Raw genomic sequence first — 14,588 nt, 5'->3', positions numbered from 1 at the left:
ATGATCATTTTACCCCTAGAAACCCTAATTGACCGTTTTACACCTGGAGCTCAAGATTTCGGCTCGAAGCCAACCAAAAATCTTAAAACACTTCAAAACATATTTAGAATCGTTTCTTAGACGTAAAATTGAGCCCGTTTCATAAATTATATGATTCGTTTTAAAAATTGGACCGGGGTCCCGGTTTTAACCCGAATCAACCTGAAATTCAACCAAATTTCTCCCAACTTAAACCACGACTCGAACCTACATGACCAACCCCTAAACCAATTGTTCTAGACCCCTTAGGACCTACGAACAATAACTGAAATTTGCTGGAATTTCTATACGTCCATACCCCGAAACCCTAGTGCAATAGCGGTCCCATATCTGATGCTAGGCTAAAAACCGATGTGTCCAGCCCTCATCCCGACAATCTAGGACCACAAACATCCTTATGTGAACTGGTTTGGACCATCAACCACCAGCCATGCACGCAGGATCACAGTAATGCCCGAACAACTCAAAAGAAATGAGGATCACCTACACTCGACCACTTCGATCTTCCCCAACTCGCGACCAGCTAATCACGGTCCTTCCCAGCCCTATCACTGACCCAATAGTGTCAGACCTATGGAAGGAATCAAGCCATGCATGGCTGCATCACCCCTTTCTCCCGATCTAGACGCGGCAACCCTAGGTTCTCAAAGACAAACCGATCGGCCCTCACCCAAGCCGACCAAGCCTCGACTCCAGCACTTAATCCCCTTCATTCTCGATCTAAACATCCCCAAGCATCTCAAATCGACAGCCACTTACACAAGGATAACAAAAAACGTGAGTTACGTACATTAAGATATGGGTATGTTTCATGTCAAAACTTTGCAAAAAGAATACCATATGAAAGATAAATTAATTTTTCATGCAAACACACACACATCAGCAATAAATAGAGTGAATGATTAGAAAAATAAGATTCATGACGTGCCTTTGCATCTATACTCTCGAAAACTTAAGATCTTTGCGTAAAACGTGCATCGGAGAGGCAGGGAAGGAATTTTCTTTGAAAACTTGAGAGAAACTTGAAGTGAGGCTGCTGAAAATTTTTAATGGGAGGCTGTTGCTACTAGGGAAGGGACGGCCGTGTGTTTAGTGTGTAGGGTTAGGGTTAGGGTTTTGGATGGTGATTAAGTTATATAATTATGCACTAATGGGCTTTTACTAAAAATTAAAGGGGTAGAAAGGATTTTAAGCCCACTAAGCAATAAAATAATCCCATTAATCCCAAAAATATTCCCGAAAAATACTTTTTGGTACGTTTTTTAAAATAGTACCTGAACCCTCAAAAAGTTCTCCGACTTGCTAAACTTTTTGTACCGGTAAAAAATATGACTCAGCGAGTAAAAATACTCCACCTAGGCAAATTTTCAAAAATCTCACCTAAATACATCTTATATTGAATAATTAAAACTAATTATATAATAAAATTATTTTTCTTAATTATCTCCGGTCTCCGTTCGTCGTTCGAGCTCGAAATGCAACTAAAAGCCCTAATGCATGAAACTTTAAATAAACCATGAACTACACCACATATTCGTGCAATAATCATGTATTTAATTCGTTAAATAATTGAACGCATATTTTAGTTAAAAACCCTAGATTTCATACAGTTAGGTTATGTAGTTCGAATTTTCTAGACCTTACATCTCATGCTAACACTCAGCGGGACACACACATCTGTATGGGATAAAATCCAATATCTCCTGTGCATGCTCCACTTTCTCTAGGAAAGGGGCTTTGGTCATCTTTCCTTTCAGACATGACTCACATGTTTTAAGAGAGTTTTTCGGAGTCAAACTTGTCATCTCCCACTAACTTGCACATTCTTCTTTGAGAAATATGTCCTAGTCTAGCATGCCACAGGTGTGTTTAATTTAGCTTTTTTATTATTATTTTGAAATCACATTTACTTGGACATTGTTATTTGAATATATTTTCTATTTTTAAGCTATAGAAATTTTTTATTAATTCTCTTGTTCGAATTAATCATTTACTCGTATAAATATTGCAAACAACTTTAGCAAATAAATAATAAAATCCATCTTTATGGAGAATATAAATGGAAAAAATGTTTTTGACCTAGTCAAGAACATATAAAATATCTCTCAAAAGTAACATAAATTTATGGTTTGACAATAAGTAAATTTCTCTCCACTGCCGATCTCAAGGAAGGTATCATCATATCTTAGCCTCCTACTTCTTCTCATCACATACAAATCATCGTATAGATGAAAACCACATCTAATATCTAATACACAAGAATTTGAATTAATTGAGATACGTACTTCAAGATAAAATATACCCTTGCCAGAACTCCTCGACATTAGATATTTCTTGCAGTTGTGCTTCTAATGTCCAGGCTTCTTGCAGTGTAAGCAGATATCTTCTGTCTTGTTGGGCTTTGTGGGCCTTTTAGAAAGTATTTGGAGTTTGTTTATTAATGGGTTTGTGTTTCTTGGAAGGAGCAGAACGTTTGTTTACCTTCCCTTGTGGGCCTTTCTTGGTCCCAAGCGAGGCGCCCACTAGAAGAACAAATTTTTCCTTCTTCATGGTGGCTTCATATTTGACAAGCATATTGACTAGCTCTTCAAAGCTAGCCTCCAACTTGTTCATATTGAAGTTCATTACCAATTCATCAAACGAGGGTGGCAGTGACAACAGTAGAATGTTCGTGGACAATTCTTTTGGAATGATAAGGTCTAGGCCCATTAGCTTCTCGATGAGCACAATCATCTTTACTCCATGCTCATGGATCAAGGCCCCTTGTCACATGCATGATGTCATGAGCTTCTTAACAGTAGCATGCCTTAATAGATGTGTATGTGCACCGTAAAAATCTTGCAGGTGTCCGTAAATGTCAGCAGCATTCACAAAATCCTAAAAGCGCCTCTGCATTAGTTTAACATAGAAGCTAACATATAGCTCTTAGCTTGCAAGTCATGGTCTCACCATTTCTCAAGCTTAGCCAATTCCTCAACAGAGGCATCGACAACTTCCTCTTTTGGATGAGTCATATTGAGCACATATATTATTTCCAAATAATTTAAAACAATTTTTATGTTCCTCAACCGTCTTGGTAATTAGGTCCAGTCGTCTTATTTTTATCCAGTATAATAGATAGATGATTTCGAAAGTACATCTTAAATATACTGAAATAGAAGCATCATAAATGTGACTAACTTTTTAAAATATTTTATTAGACCCAATTTCTAAATTATGATCCCGAATAATATCACTCAATCATAATTTCAAAAGGCAAAGTTCAATCACAACCTCTTTCCCCACGTTTTATGAGAACTCAATAATATGATACTCTTTCTCTTCACGTGTCGAGTCCGACCCATCAATGTTGAATCTTAGTGGACAGTTGCATGAGATCCTCAATAATATAAGCTAAAGTCATGGGAGTTCTATGTAGTCCACATCAAGTATGTCAATGGAAGTTATAGCTTTCCAGAGTCCAGGCTTCCCCAATAAAAATTATTTGGACACTGACTACAGGTATTGTTCATCATGAAATTACAGTTGATGGAAGGCAAGGAAAATTTAAGCTCTATTTAATTTTTTTACGGTATTTATATTGTCTATTTATTAATTTTAAAATCTTGTGTCATGTTCGTTTATATGTTTGTCAAATTCCTGAAACTCTTGTTATTATATTAATAATAACGCATATATTGATTATTTCTAATATATCACATGCTTTATAAATAATAAATGAAGATTGATAATCAAGAGTTAATTGATCCGTATGAACCAAATAAGGATCTAAGTCCAAAATATAGGTAAATGCAGTTATGCAAATGTAATTTTACATTATCTTCCAATATTTTATTTGTTTTTGATCTTCAAAATTATTAAGGATCGATCTGGCCTGCTATCTTCAAATCTTGATATCCTACTAAAATTGTAAATAATTAATCTCAAACATATGTTTGGATATATAATTTTTGACAAAAATGTCATCCTCAAACATTTAATTACATAGTAATAATAACATTGAATGGATGAAATAATTTTACCCTGACTTTAATATTATTTCTAGCACAATTATAAAATCAATACTTTTTTTGTTCACTTTGTCAAAATTAAGGAGTTCAAACTAAATTTTTATGTCTCCTGAATTAAAACTTGAATTGAATATTTATCTCCAATTTTATCCTTATAAAAAAAATACATATCTACTTGTATGAAAGCGGATATAATTTGTAAATGGCCAGTTGCTGTACAGTTCCCGGTCAAAAGGTCGAACACGTGGCGCCTGCTTCTGCCTTTGTCAAACAAAATTTTGTGCTGTCGATAGCACCTTAAGCGGTGCTGCCCACTTCTCTGTTTCTCCTCCATCTTTATTTTTTTGGTTTCCTTTTCTTCCGGTTATTGTGCTTTTTTTTTGGGCTTCCTCTCTTTTCTGTTTGTGCTTATTCTCATTTCAACTTTCGGTCTACTGTTTGTTCTTCTTGTTCAAGACCCAGAAAACTCCATCAAGTTAGTGCTCCCTTTCATTCTTCTTTCTTGTGTTGTTCTTCATGTGATTTCTTACTTTTTCGCCTGTATTAATCATGATGGGAGGTGTGTCTCGGTAACCCGGAATGCTTTACTTTGCCTTCGTCTTCACGGTCTCTTTATAGCCGTCCCTTTCCCTCTCTCAGACATAGATCTTCTGTTTTTTTTTTACGTAGCTTAGATGTGTTTTCCCCTCGACTTTGCTTGCCTTTGTTGGTCTTGTTCCCCTTTCTTTCCAGCTACAGTGATAGTTTTAGGAATTAGTCTCAGTCGTTCCCTCCACCTTATTTTGGTGCCGTTTCCCTTGTGCATTTGTAGAGCTCCTTCGTTTTTTTCTTGTCTGAAAGGAGAGCTATTGGCTTCTCTTTTTCTAATCTTTTGTCATTTAATTTAATTGACGTACTAAAGGAAATAATTTGACGGTTTTTCCTCCTAGACAGTTAAAGCCTTCTTAGGAATTCCTTTAGCTTTATTTGGCTCTTATGCTTCATTAATTTTGCCGTAGATTAGATGTGGTTTCCCCTCGATTTTGTTTGTTTTTTTTGTTCTTGTTCCCTTTTCTTTTCAGCTACAGTACTGGTTTTAGTATTTTGTCTCAGCCGTTCCCTATACCTTATTTTGGTGCCATTTCCCTTGTGCATTTATAGCTCTCCTTCGTTTTTACCTTGTCTGAAAGGAGAGCCATTGGCTTCTATTTTTTTAAGCTTTTGTTATCTAATTTAAGTGACGTACTAAAAGAGCTAATTTGACGGTTTTTCCCCGTAGACCATTAAAGGCTTCTTTCAAATTCCTTTAGATTGATTTGCTTCTTATGCTTCATTACCTACGACTTGCTTGGTTTTAGTTTTAATTTTCTTTTGTTTTGGGGATGTGTATGCCCATGTTTCTCGTTACATTAGGCTTCCGCTCTGTTCATGTATAGATTTATTGTTGCTTTACTGTCTGGGCACAGTTTACAATCAATAAGAAACTTAAACAGCTTAGAGCTATGACAAGCTCGTCTTCTCGCTCTTCAAACAGGTTCGTTTTTATCTACAATTCCAGTCGTTTGCCCTTTAGTATCCTTGTTTTTTTTACTATAATCGAGGCTTATCTTTACTTCTTCATTAGCGGCAGCAGCTTTTAACTATTAGCTTCTGTGGTATTAAATTCTATGCTATAGCTTATGCTTGTGTTTTCTTTTTTCTTTTTTTATTTTTTGGGAAGTGTAATATCTAGCATTAGGTGAAAATTGTATATAGCAGCAAAACAAGTACTATTAAAATTAGATATTTTGAGCTATTTGTTATTCCAAAATAACAACTATGCCTCGAGAACTATGTTGCATGGATACGGGTACGAGTATCGTATCGAATACGATACGGATATGGCGACACGTCAAATTTTGAAAATATTAGACACGATACGGCTAGGATACGACAATCATTAAAATATATATAAATATTATATATATTTATATTTATATAAATTTAGTATTGAAAAGTAAAAATTATAGAAATGGAATGAAAGAGACGGACAAATTTATTTATGGATTTAAAAGACCATCCAAATTTATTTTAAATTATTTTTCTTTAGTCCCTAGAAATTTTAATTTTTTTTAATTAACCCCTAAAACTTTTAAATATTTGCAATTTTGCCCAAACGTATCCGAAAAACGTATCCATGCCGTATCCATGACGTGTCCTCGCCGTGTCCAAAACGTATCCGGATGGTCAACCCTAAACAAAGTCAACGATACGGATTTTGTGGTATCCGACACGCGTATCCGCGTGTCGTATCCGTATCCGATACTTAAAAAAAAAAAATTTTAAGGTATCCGTGCTACATAGCTCGAGAAAGAAGATATAATACAATAGAAATTACCAAGAATAAAAACTTTTGTAAACGAAAATATGCTTGCTTAGAAGACCGTAGAATTCAAAAAAACATGTGTCGAACCCAAAAAAATAAAACATGTACTTCCCAGGGATTTGGTGCAAAAGAAAATAAGCCTGATCCATTGGCATATATAGTGGATACTCCAGATGTGCTACCTAATATGGTGGACTGTAAATTTTGTGGTGCATTGCGCCTATATGCTGAACCACCAACATTTTGCTGTTCGTTAGGAGAAATAAATCTTTTGCCTTCAGAAATGCCTTCTGAGTTAGTACAACTGTACGTTGGTAATTCCGATGACGCAAAAGAATTCACTACATGTATTCGTAGCTATAATAACATGTTTGTCTTCACATCAATGGGCGTACATTGTGATACAGCTTTTTCCAAAAGAAATGCTGGTGTTTATATATTTCGTGTGCAAGGTCAACTTTATCATTTTATTTGCGAAATAATACCGCCAGAGAATGAAACACCCAAAAATCTACAACTATATTTCTTTGATACTGAACATGAACTGTCTAACCGCCTATGCATTAGCTCAAAATTTAAGGATACTCTTACTCAGAAATTAATGTACATCTTATCAAAAAACCCATATGAAAATTTTTTCCATGGTCTAAATAGTGTTGCCAACTTAGACGAATATAAAATTGGTTTGCAAGCCGATCCTATTACTGACCAACAAGTTTTTAACGAACCCACTGTATCTCAGGTTGCTGGAATATGGTTAGAAACTGACGACAAAAATCGAAACACCGGCCAACATATACAAGTATATCCAAAAAACAGTTGCCCACAAATAATTAAACATTACTTTGGTTGCTATGATCCTTTGCAATACCCTCTTATATTCCCAAATGGGGAGCCAGGTTGGCATCGAAACATTAAACGATTAGATCAAAAACAAAAAAATTTGCATCCTAGACCAACTTGTGGCGGTGAAAACATCAATTGCATAGAAAACTCTGCAAGTGCAGAATTTTTTATAAGCACTGAAATTCAAGGTAATTTTGACTTAAAAAGAAAATTCTATTACACTACAATTATTATGTTTTACACTTAGAAAGCTGTTTTTTTTTGTGTAGCTTCGAAAAAAGCCAGAAAACAAAGGACTACGGTGTCATGCCGTGAGTATTACTGTTACAAATTACAAATAAGGAAAAACGATAAGTCTTTCTTACTACACACTGGTAGGCTTTTGCAAAAATATATAGTAGACATGCATATTAAAATTGAAACATCAAGATTAGAATTTTTTAGGACTCCAAGTATGCAAAATCGTTTGCGAAATGAGGCCTATAATGGGTTGTTAGATAGTCTCACACAAGGGTGTGAGGTAGGCTCAGACGTTGGAAAACGCGTAATATTACCTACGTCTTTAATTGGTGGGCCTAGAGATATGCGTAAAAGATACATGGATGCTATTGCGTTGGTCCAACGTTATGGGAAGCCTGATATCTTTTTAACAATGACTTCGAATCCGAATTGGGCTGAAATAAAGTCTCTTTGTCTTCCATCTGATGAAATCCAGAATAGACCTGATTTGGTCTCTAGGATTTTCCATGCAAAGCTCCAAATTTTAAGCGATGAACTATTTAAGAAAGATATCTTTGGCCATATTATTGCGTACACTAGCGTGATAGAATTTCAAAAAGAGGCCTACCCCATGCTCATTTTCTGCTTATTTTAAATCAAGCCTCAAAAATGTTTCATCCTGAGTCATTTGACAGAATTGTTTGCGCAAAATTACCTAATGCCCATTCTGAACTATATTTGTTTTCACTCGTGGTGAAACATATGATGCATGGTCCATGTGGCTTACTTAATCCAACATGCCCTTGCATGAAAAAAAATTCTTGTAAATATAATTATCCTAAAGAATATTCAGAAGCCATTAAATTTGGAACAAATTCGTACCCAATATATCGCCGTCGAAATGACAATCATGTTATAAACATAAGGGGATCACAACTTGATAACCGTTGGGTTGTTCCTTACAACCCATATTTACTTGCTAAATTTAATTGTCATATTAACGTTGAAATATGTTCAACAATCCAAGCTGTAAAATATATCTACAAATATATATACAAAGGCCACGATAAGATTTTGTATACATTACTTGGCGATGAACATGATCACATTATTGATGAAGCAAAAAATTTCCAAGCTGCAAGATGGATTTCACCTCCTGAATCCATATGGCGTATTTTCGACTTTGACCTTAACAATGTACATCCAGCTGCTATATGTCTACCGATTCATTTAGAAAATGAACAGGTTGTGACATTTGCTGCGAATCAGTCTTTGTTCAGCATTGTTAACAATCCAACATTTAAAAAAACCATGTTAACCCAATTTTTCTTTATGAACAAATACAATAGCTATGCTCAAAGCCTAAATTGTTTGTATGTTGAATTTCCTGAATATTTTACTTGGCATAACGATTCTAAAGAGTGGGAACCACGTAAGAAAACAGAGGTTATAGGCCGGATTTTTAGCTGCCGTCCTTCAGATTGTGAAAAGTTTTATTTAAAATTGTTGCTAATGCGTGTCAGAAAGCCATCTTCTTTCAAGGACTTGAGAACGGTCAATGAGGTGACCTTTACAACATTTAGAGAAGCAGCATTAACATTAGGCTTAATAGAAAGTGATAACACTGCTGAAATGTGTATCGCAGAAGCTTCTTGTTATTTAATGCCTCATGCCTTGCGACAATTATTTGCAACTGTTCTCGTTTTTTGTTGCCCAAAAAATCCTCCTCAGCTATGGTTAAAATTCCAAGACTTTCTCTCAAAATTCCATGACTTTCTCTCAAAATTCCAAGACTTTCTCTCGGAAGATTTTGCTAGGAATAAAGCTCTTACTCCAAAAATGATTAGCCACAAGGTTTTAGACATAGTTGACAATTACCTTCATTCCATGGGTAAAAAATTAGAGGACTTTTTTCATACGTCTAAAGATGTGGGCTTAGATTTTAACGATAGATTGGTAAAAGATTTACAATCTGAGCGTAATATTTGCATACCGAAAGAAGATCTATTAGCTGTTGAACAATTAAATACAAAACAAAAAAGTGCTTACACTCAAATCTTATACCATGTTCGTAATGAGCTGGCAAGTGCTTTTTTTATTGACGGCCCTGGGGGCACTGGAAAAACCTTTTTATATAGAGCACTTCTTGCTACAATTCGATCAAATGGTGACATAGCAATTGCAACCGCAACTTCAGGAGTTGCAGCTTCTTTGCTCCCAGGAGGTCGCACTTCCCATTCGAGGTTTAAAATTCCTTTAGAGGAAAGCAATATCAAATCATGTAGCATTAGTAAGCAAAGCACATTAGCAACTTTAATAAGACTAGCAAAACTAATTATTTGGGATGAGGCTACGATGGCTAGGCGTGATGTCATTGAAAAGTTCAACGAAATGTTGCAAGACATAATGAAATCAAATTTATTGTTCGGCGGTAAAGTAGTTGTGTTCGGTGGAGATTTTCGCCAAACATTACTAGTCATTTTAAAAAGCACAAAAGAAAATATCATAGACTCTTCAATTGTCATGTCACCGTTGTGGAATAAGTTAAATAAGATAAAGCTCCAAAAAATATGCGTGCATTGTCTGATTCTCTCTTTTCATCTTGGCTGTTGAAAATTGGTGATGGAATTGAGAATACTAATGAAAACAACGAAATCCAAATCCCATCTCGCATTAATATTCCATTCACAGATGATATAACTTCTTTGTATGCTTTAATAGACGAGGTTTTCCCAAACATTAATGACCTAGATTCAAATTTATCTTCATTTGTAAAACGCGCTATACTTACAGCAAGGAACGAATTTGTCCACGAAATAAATGATGTTCTTATTAACAAGTTTTCTAGCGTAGAGATGACGTACTTTAGTTGTGATGAAAATACAAGTGAATGTGTTATACCAGATCAAGAAGCTTTATTCCACTGTTCAACTCCGCAAGGGCTTCCTCCACACAAACTAACATTGAAAATAAATTCACCCATAATATTGCTACTAAACATTAATCCAGCCGAAGGCCTTTGTAATGGTACGCGCTTACTTTGCAAAGGATTTAACAAAAATGTTATTTATGCTGAAATCTCAGTAGGCACACATGCAGGAAAACCTGTATTCATTCCTCGAATAACATTAGAATCTCCACACGATGATTTTTCATCTATTCCATTTAAAAGAAAACAATTCCCAATTCGTTTATGTTATGCAATGACAATTAACAAAGCACAAGGACAAACTTTGGATTTTGTGGGTATCTATTTAAAAGAACCAGTTTTCTCACATGGTCAACTTTATGTTGCATTGTCAAGAGCTAAAAATATAGATCAAATAAAAGTGCTTATTAGACCATCAACCCCGTTAGTTCAAAGTACTAACTACACAAAAAACGTAGTATATCGTGAGGTTTTGGACGATGCACATCCTCATTGACAGGTAAATTCTTCTTTTGTTTATCTTGTTAATATAAAAATTAGTGCGCATAAAGGCATATTAGATATTTATATAAACCCATTATAGGGTTCGGTCAAATAAAATTGTTAGTTTTACTAAAACAAATTATAGGCTCTGAAATATACACTTTGATTTTAGAAGTATATCTTCACAGAAATATGTAGTTTTTTCCATATTCGAAGAGATGTAAAAACATTGACTCATACTTGTGCACGAAATTTAACACATAAATTGCTTGGAATAGATTTTATTATCTGTCTATGCGTTACTTTAGACTTCATATGCTAATATGTAAACAACTTGTGTTCATTACTTCCCTTTTTCCTTTGCATTCAGGTCGATAGAAGACAAATGTATAACCCTTGTAAATCTGACACCAAATTTCCGCAACTGGTTTGTCAAAGTTTTAGTGTCTGAAAAAACTCCGATTCGTTTTCTAAAATGGGGAAGACAACAAAACTTGTTTTCGTTGACAAAGAGGTAGAATACATTGTGTTTTTCAAGTAGCCTTTCATTATGGGATTGTGTTTTTACTTTATCTGGTTATTTCCATAGAATGGAAGCATGCAGGGCATAATTTATGATCAAGATGTTGAGCAATTAGACAAATTACTTCAGTTATACAAGACATATTATATTGAGAATACCAAAATTAAAGAAATAACTAGCAACGCACCAGTCTTTGCAGCTGCAAAACACCAAATGTTGCTTAGTAGAAGTACTTATATTAGGCTTGCAAATGAGGAAGAACAGCTACCTATTGATCATGCTTACCGACTGACATCTTTTGCCCAATGCCCTGAATTAGCAGATGTGCCCACTAAACAGATCAGTTAAGCCCTTGATCCAACCCTCCATCGCATGCAATTACATTATTTCTAGCTTTATTAACGCACATGTTTTTACAGATTTATTATGTAGCGTGGTACATGTTTTTCCACCACGATTTGTTGAAAAAACAAAAAGGAATTTACAGGAATTTGTTATCGTCAACGAAGAGTAAATTTCGCTCCTAATATTCCTACAATAATTACAGGTTTTTCCCATCGTACAAATATTTATATAGACCAGAAAATAACATCTTGCTTAACTTGGTAGACGCAGGCCGTTAATTCTTACCTTATGGGAAGAATTTCTCCAAATCAAGGCACCTTTTTTGACTCAAAATGTGCATACTCTTCTTGTGATTTTAGGGATGCGGCTTTCTGTCAACACATTTTACGGTATACTGCTCTTTATTTAATGCTATCTCATGATTAGATAAAGTAATTTCTTTAAGTTTATACGTAATATTTAATATATTTTGATGTATTTTGCTTAACATAGCTCGGTTAAAACGATAAAAATTATTATTGATGTAGGCTTATCAATTGGAACAGTCCCAAACAGCACCATTTTGTTTGACCCTCCAATACAACAGGCTGAACTCCTAAAACGATGGTAACTCATATTTTTTCAATTGGTACTTTTATCAGCTAATTTTAGAATTATCTTCACTGAATCAAAATAAATATGCTTTATCAGATGCTCCTGCTTCAACTTTTATATGGGAAAAAACTGTTTTCTCCCCCCAGAGTTATGTATGTATTCAACAACCACCGTTACAGAACATACACTTTCAGATCTTAAGAATAATATCTCTGCTCGTTTGTTAGGTTTTAATAGGTACCTATTACATCTTTTGAAAACATTCATGTAATATCAAATTTCTCAAATGGAATTTTTTTAGTTTGTTTGGTTAGCTTTTATTCTGAAGAAAAATGGTTTGCGTCATTTCTTCTTTAACCAAGCACAAATATAGAGACATAGAAGGGTGTTATTTTAGTGTTTTTTTTTTGTTTATTGTATGTTACATATAGAGACAGGCAAAAAAAAAAATATTTCCTCAAAAAACTCAAAAACCATAGGAAATAAACAAATATAGTATTGTCTCTTTTCAAACCGTAGATTGTTTTAACAGTTAGCTCTTCATATTTACTCATACAGTTGTAGCCACTTTGAAAAAACCTACTGCAACTTACATGATATCTCACAACTTAACATTATTACCATATCTTCCATTAATAAAAGAACAATAATAGACTATAGCTTAAATGAGAACGGATAACTCTTACACCTAACGTATTTTTTGTTGTTATACTATATGCATGTTGTTATAGTATATGCTGATAACATGTAGCTTTCTTAATGGAATTTATTATTTCGTATTATGAACGGGCTCTATATTAAATCAGAATATATATGTACCATTGGATTGTTTTAAATGAAATTACAGGTAGTAAATAAGAAACGGAAAATCTTGCTAAAGAACCATGTGTCTTGTTGTTCGTAGTTTTTTCCTTCCATGTTCTCATGTTTTTGTTCATATTTCTTCCTTACAGCCGGGCTTATCTCCCATTTTTCTAGAAATAAATAGCTAATATACAAGTTTCTTTTAGGATGCAAAACAATAAAGAGTATATAGAAACAGTTGTCTCTCAAAAGCTGTATGACAAAGCAAACCAGGAAATAGATCTGCTGTTTAACTCTCAAATTCGAAAAATCAGCCAGATTCTGAGCCTGAACGAAGTAGTAAGTCCAAATTTACTTACTCATTAACTTACATAGAGTTAGACTCAACACAGATTTTAAAATGCTAACAAATTTTGCTTTACAGGTTAAATCATTTTGGATAAAGGCTAAAATAAGAATAAAAGCTTCGGAAGGACCTGTATATTTTTTAGCTTGCCCAGGTTGCTTTAAGTCTTGTGGCGCTGCATATAAATATGAGTTTACATGTTTTTATTGCAACCACGATTTTCCAAGCCCAAAACCACTGTAAGTACTAAATATGCTTCAGAAATTAAGCTTATTAAAAACATGTCAGCTTACCTATGATATATATATAGGTTACGGTTCCAAGCAGAACTCTTTGATGGCACTGGGAATTTGACTGCTTACGTTGAGCACAAAGAAGCAAGCATGCTTTTACGTATGTCAGGAGAAGACATAATTGAGGCAGAAGAACAAGTAAATTTATTTGCCAATTAAGTTTCGTTATTTGATATTTTATATAGTTTTTAAATATTTCTGCTCTTATTAACTGCAGGACACACCATTTGATCCTGAGAACTTTAACCATATATCAAGAGATTTACAGTTCCTTTTCCAACTAAGAACATCGTGGAGCAAAGCAAGAGGCAAAACTTTTGTTCGAAACACAGTCATAGCATGTCTACCAGCAGCTGATTCGTCCTCAGCATCGCACAGTTGTGAAGGCAAAGAATCTTCTTTAAAAGTTCAAGCTTTGATGCAAGGTGATATGGCTGCAGCTGAATCCCAAGAAAGCAGTTCTGCAATGCAGGGAGAACATTTTGAAACAGACTTTAGAACTCAAGAACCCAGCACACCAGGTAAAAGAAGATTGGAACATGAAGAAGAATTACATGAAATCAAAAAACATGTAAAAAAAGACTAAAGGACAGATAGAGATAGAAAATTCCAGTATGTGTTATAATTTTTATGTTTCTGTATGTAGATATATTGTTACTCCCTTCTACTTGTGATCAATGCATTAACATTTTGCCTTAATGCTAATGTATTTACTGTTATTTAGGCCCTCCTACGCTTTAAACCATACACGTACACATCTCCTTTTACCTTTAAATTTTTTCACCCATGCTTTACCTAATAAAATGTAGAACA

General features: G+C 34.5%; 3 protein-coding genes across 4 annotated transcripts; all 3 read left to right on the top strand.

Annotated features, from left to right (window-relative positions):
- The first annotated feature begins 4,265 nt into the window (after positions 1-4,265).
- On the top strand, positions 4,266-14,427 carry LOC142541075 (replication factor A protein 1-like). 2 transcript variants are annotated; one of them, XM_075647619.1, is made up of 10 exons: positions 4,266-4,524; positions 5,495-5,562; positions 11,241-11,736; positions 11,813-11,903; positions 12,003-12,127; positions 12,266-12,344; positions 13,343-13,475; positions 13,561-13,721; positions 13,793-13,913; positions 13,993-14,427. In XM_075647619.1, exons 3-10 carry the CDS (start codon positions 11,469-11,471, stop codon positions 14,359-14,361), a joined length of 1,347 nt encoding a protein of 448 aa, XP_075503734.1. In that variant the 5' UTR covers positions 4,266-4,524; positions 5,495-5,562; positions 11,241-11,468; the 3' UTR covers positions 14,362-14,427. The 2 variants fall into 2 exon arrangements, with proteins under 2 accessions (XP_075503734.1, XP_075503735.1); XM_075647620.1 differs by lacking the exons at positions 4,266-4,524; positions 5,495-5,562 and having other exon boundaries at positions 9,246-11,736.
- On the top strand, positions 6,581-8,113 carry LOC142538720 (uncharacterized). The gene is made up of 2 exons (XM_075644017.1): positions 6,581-7,427; positions 7,509-8,113. Exons 1-2 carry the CDS (start codon positions 6,581-6,583, stop codon positions 8,111-8,113), a joined length of 1,452 nt encoding a protein of 483 aa, XP_075500132.1.
- LOC142538719 (uncharacterized) lies at positions 8,128-10,883 on the top strand. The gene is made up of 2 exons (XM_075644016.1): positions 8,128-9,889; positions 10,012-10,883. The coding sequence occupies exons 1-2, from the start codon at positions 8,128-8,130 to the stop codon at positions 10,881-10,883; spliced, it is 2,634 nt and encodes an 877-aa protein (XP_075500131.1).
- Positions 14,428-14,588: the final 161 nt, after the last annotated feature.

The sequence above is a fragment of the Primulina tabacum genome, chromosome 3 (genome assembly GCF_025594145.1).
Source record: "Primulina tabacum isolate GXHZ01 chromosome 3, ASM2559414v2, whole genome shotgun sequence".
NCBI classification, from domain to species: Eukaryota; Viridiplantae; Streptophyta; class Magnoliopsida; order Lamiales; family Gesneriaceae; genus Primulina; species Primulina tabacum.
This window is presented reverse-complemented; position numbering and strand designations above follow the sequence as displayed.